This window comes from Eurosta solidaginis, chromosome 5, assembly GCF_040869045.1.
Source record: "Eurosta solidaginis isolate ZX-2024a chromosome 5, ASM4086904v1, whole genome shotgun sequence".
Classification (NCBI taxonomy): Eukaryota; Metazoa; Arthropoda; class Insecta; order Diptera; family Tephritidae; genus Eurosta; species Eurosta solidaginis.
Genome location: NC_090323.1, coordinates 248,347,128 through 248,352,192, shown reverse-complemented (window position 1 = coordinate 248,352,192; position 5,065 = coordinate 248,347,128). Strand labels below are relative to the sequence as shown.

At 33.1% G+C, this 5,065-nt stretch overlaps 1 protein-coding gene across 4 annotated transcripts in view; it reads right to left on the bottom strand.

Annotated features, from left to right (window-relative positions):
• LOC137253131 (neurobeachin-like protein 1) overlaps positions 1 to 5,065 on the bottom strand; it is a 269,267-nt gene that overhangs the window by 245,366 nt on the left and 18,836 nt on the right. For 3 of the 4 annotated variants that reach the window (XR_010953738.1, XM_067789567.1, XM_067789570.1), the window contains 5 exons: positions 4,560 to 4,696; positions 4,413 to 4,499; positions 3,806 to 4,099; positions 3,399 to 3,735; positions 59 to 246 (listed from right to left, as the gene is read on the bottom strand). Coding sequence is in view for 3 of the 4 variants with exons in the window: in XM_067789567.1 (XP_067645668.1) it covers positions 59 to 246; positions 3,399 to 3,735; positions 3,806 to 4,099; positions 4,413 to 4,499; positions 4,560 to 4,696 (1,043 nt within the window). In the remaining variant the exon portion in view is untranslated. The remainder of the gene's footprint in view (positions 1 to 58; positions 247 to 3,398; positions 3,736 to 3,805; positions 4,100 to 4,412; positions 4,500 to 4,559; positions 4,697 to 5,065) is intronic. The other variant, XM_067789569.1, reaches the window with a different exon arrangement.

Genomic DNA, 5,065 nt, shown 5'->3' with positions numbered 1-5,065 from the left:
TCAATAAATAAATTTAGGGGAAAAAATTGTTTTTTGTTTTTAATTTTTTTCTACTTACAATGCGTTCAATAAAGTTTCGCCACTTTTTACTCGTGCTGTACATTTGGAAGTCATTGAAAAATACTGGTCCCGATGAGGTGGGGGGTAAATCAGGTAAATTTGTATCCAAATTAAAGACTTTACGACATTTTTCCAGCAATGCCTTCATTACAGGCATTAGAAATGAGTACTCCTCGGGATTACCAACTTTAATAAGAAAGAGAAAATATTGGTTTGAGAAAATAAGAACATGTAAAAAAAACTATTGAAAATATAACAAATTTTCAATTTTTTACCATCTTGAGTTTGATTAGGATTAAATCTTCATTGAACATATCTACACAAAACATTTAAATTTGTAAGTATTTTTTGATCTACCTTTTTAAAATTTTATAGTTAAATTTCCTTTATTTAAATAGTTAGATTTACATTAAGTAACTTTTTATTTTCCCGTTATAAATATATATATTATATACATATGTACACTAGGGCGGGTCAAATTGGGGGAAAAAACTTCAGATGCACACCCAGTTTCTGAATCTATGGGTCATACTGAGTAATATTGTCCATGGCACCATAGGTCTGAAATGAATTTCGAGCCTCCCTAACTTTGTTAGAAAATTTTATATCCCAATCCGAATTTGACATTTATTTTCATGTATTTTATTTGTGAGAGCCGCTATTCGGATTGGGATATAAAAGTTTCTAACAAAATTAGGGAGGCTCGGAATTCATTTCAGACCTATGGTCCCATGGACAATATTACTCTGTATGACCCATAGATCCAGAAACTGGATGCGCCTTTTCAACAATAAATTTGACCCACCCTAATGTACACATATGTATATTTTGTTTTTCGTTAAAAAGATTTATAAAAAAGTATATTACTAAATTGAAAAAAAAAACTTAAATCAAGAGGTTCTCAAAATATTATTTTTTTAACGTGATTTTATTTTTTTTAGTTAAAAATTCACTTTAACTTTTTTTTAAATTTATATTTAGGTATTGTTATATTCGTATTTATAACTTTTTTACCATACCCATTTTTTTCATATTTTTGTGATTATTAATTTATTTTACAGTTTTAATTTTTATTTCAAATGCAGTATATTTAAGAATTTTTTATCAGGTTTCCAAAAAAAGTATCTGACATTTTTAACTTCAGCTGTTCTTAAAAGTTTTTTGATTTAAAATTTTCTAATTTATTGTTTCAAAATGTTTGTTAGCAATGTTTGATAACTTTTATTTTTTTAATAATTCATTTTGAAGTTTTATTATAATGGATGGTTGGTTGGTTGCTATGCCGCCCGGACATCAAACATCTGAGGCCAAGTAGCACAAGGGGCGTCATTTTGATGCACATTTCACCTGAAACCAATTGCTGCTGTTTTGGTTAGAAGTCTAGTGAGTGCTAGAGCTGGGTATTCACACAGGTAGTGCGCGGGATTCAAGGGGTTGTGTAGCGCAATATATAGCTTCCCCAACCCAATTGTCAACCTCACCTTCGAGCGGCGAATCCCGTTTCACTAACACACGAGGCTCTGGCGACCCCATGCTCCTCATGGAACTTGGGGGTGGGGAGGGAGGGATGGCCTGAAGGTTTAATGTGGCCATATAAATCATTCCCGAGATGGTCGGGCCAGCACCTTAATGGTGCTGTGTTACCGGAGCGTATCGGATCTGTATCCGACAAAGGACCATCACATCGATAACACTCCCCAAAGCCTTCGGGGAGTAACCTAATCGCTACAACAACAACAACAGGTAGTGCGCAACTGTTTTGCTGTTTCCTCCCCACAACTCCTGCAAATTCTGTCAAACGGGCTTTCCATTCCCACGGTATGCAGGCTAAGCGACCAGTGTCCCGTGATTGTGGCAGTGAGCCTAAAGAATTCTTTTCTTGACCTATTTACTAGGTCCTCTGTTCTCCTACTTTCGCAATTCGGTTCGGTTTGCTTGTTTATCTAGCAGGTGTCCGAGGAGTAACAATTGCAGCCTGTTAGCGCCTTGAAACTGATATGTATGTTTCTTTTGATTGATGTTAGTGAATGATGCATCTCGACCGTCTGCCTTCAGAAGTGTCTCTGCCCTTGCAAATTCGTCTATCTTCTCGTTGCCCTGATGTTTTTGCTATGTTTGCGAAGTAAGCGGCGGCTTGAGGAGACCTCTTGGAACTGCTGACGTCGTGTAAGTAAATGCACACCTCAATACCCAGAAATTGCTCTTGAAAGGCACTAGCAAGATTAGATAGACAGACTGACAGCGACTACTTAGCTTGTTCACAGAAGACGCTCACTACCACACCGAAGTCCCCTCTTGAGGTAAACTTAGCCTTATGACGCCTGTCAAAGCTTAGCGAGGGCGGTAATAATCTGATGACGAAGCCACACCGGGAAGCTTTCTGAAGATACTACTGTGGCCGTATTTCTTAGACTCACGAAGTGTTATTGCCGAACAAGTTGCTCCTTCACGTATATTTATGTTTATTATTATAGTATAGAATAGAATAGTCACCTCCTTTTTTATAAGTGATTTCAATACTTTTTCAACCTTAAACCTTTTAAGTAAAGTTTTTTGTTAATTTCTTTTTGGTTTTTTGAATTAAAGAAAGTGATAATTTTTATTTTTTACTTTAATTTTGTTTCTAGAGATTTGTTTTAGATTTTTTTTTTCATATTTTTTGTTCGATTTTTAATTCATTATATTTTCAGCAAGCTTAGTTTTCGTCTTGTTATTATATTAGTATTTAAAACTTTTTTAGACTTTCATGCGTATTAGTAGTGATTTCAATATTTTTAAAACTTTTTTAAATTAAGCAATAATTAATTTTTTTCGAATATATTTTTAATTTCTTTATATTTATGTTTTTTTTTTAATAAAAAAGTGGAGTTTTAAATTTTATTGTTTTGAAAGTTTTTTATAATATTATTTTTTTTGAATTTTTTTTCTAAAAATATTAATTTTTTCAATTAAAAAACAAAAATATTTGATATTTTATATCTCATTTCAATTAATGTATATTTTGATTTACTATAAGCACATTCTATATGTTTTTTCATCTTTTAAAAATTATGTTTCTTAATACACAGTTTATTATAGATTGTTGTTAGGTATAATTAATTATAATTTTTTCAATATTTGTTCATTTTTAATTAACTAAAATCATAATTTTAATTCAAGGAGCATAGTTTTTACATTTTCAAGGTTTAAACTATTTGTGCTAAATTTTTTTTTTTATTTTTTTTTTTTGCAAAATTTTCTATTCAAAAACTGCAAAAAATTGCTTTACGGAAAAAACCCTGACAGCCCATTTCCCAGTTAGTCATGCTATCAAAACAGCATCCTGTCAACCAACTAACCTTCAATAGCATTATCCAAAGCACGATTAATACTAAACAACAAATATGCCAGCTCACTAGGATCTTCTGTGCTGCGACTTTGTAAGATTGCATGTAATTTTGCTGTAGCCATTGCAACTACACCCGGATTAGGATGATATGAACACTTCAAAAGTAAACCCAAACACAAACGTATCATATCAGACCAGTCATCCGAAGAGCCTTGCTGAAATATCATTAAAGCATCCAGCAAAGCTAAAACGCCATCCAACAATTTGGTTGAACATTTCTTTGATTCATCCTCATTTGAACCGAGTACAACAAGATCATAAACCATGCGTAGAATTTGTGAAGCATTCTAAAATAAAAAATAAATAAGAAATAAAAAATTTGAATTTTATTATTTAATATTTATAAAAAATATGCACCTCTTGATTAATCAATGTTTGATTGCCATTCTCTGACAAGTCAAATAATGATGCCTGCACAGCCATTTCTAATATACGCAACCGCAACGAGAGATGCGAAGTAACTAAATCATTATTAAGCGCTAATAAATTTATACAACCAAGCACTTGACCACGCTCTTTCCAACATTGTGGATGATCATTGCCAACGCCACGCCAAAATATGGTAAATAATATATTGGAAACCATGTACACCAATTGTTCTTCGCTATCCACATCAATATCGGATGGAAATTCAAAACGTGGATTTTTACTCTATGAAAACAAAATTTTTTAATAAATACAATTTGAGTGCACAAATCGGCAACAGTGGGACTACAATTTTAGCAATCAATCAAACAAAATAACACGATTGTGATCGGTATGGGTTGATGACATCTGTCATGGCAAAATAAATTTTAGGAAGCGTTGCATACTTCTAGGCGCAGAAACTCATTTATATGAGATTCGGGTTTATATACCGTAATAACAGCCACATATTCTTTTAGCTTAGAGATTTTTAACATTGACGTTCTAGCGACAGCTAAGATTGTAGCCCCGAGTACGAGCGAACGTTGTATAATCTTACTTCTAAATCAATTTTTTTCGCACTGCGTTTTGGCGATTGTGATGAGCTATCTGAACTGATGGATTCTGTGCGCTGTCGTGATAAGCTCTAAATAGAAACACATTAATTGTTAGTATTAGTAAATTACATTGATGTTCCATTTTTTACCACTGTTTCGGCATCAGTCGATGCGCCTAACGCTAATGACTCAAAAGTGTCTTGAATATCGTGTGTAGTCTGTCGTATAACAGAAAAAACGGAAGAAACATTTTGTACAACTGTGCCAGATACAGATTCGGCTAATTCTGCAAAGATAATGAATTGAGCAGTTACAAAAATGTTATAAACTAACTTTAACTAGAGGAGAAAATAGGACATAAAATGTTGCAGAATTTAAAAAAATGTATATTGCCCTTAGCCCCTTTACTAAACCTGTTCGCACCCCGATCTATGTACATATATGTATAACCAATATACCAAAAACTAGTGGTGCAGATCTAACTATTTGAATACTGTTACCAAGGGTGAAGTATAATCCCGAAAGCAAACTAAAACTAATCTCAAAACAGTTTTGCTATGGCCCTTCAAGCTTTCCCGAAATTGTTCGAAAAATAATTCCGAAAGAGTTTGGGGATTTTCACGAGTAATAACACAAACAATACAAAGTAGTCCAA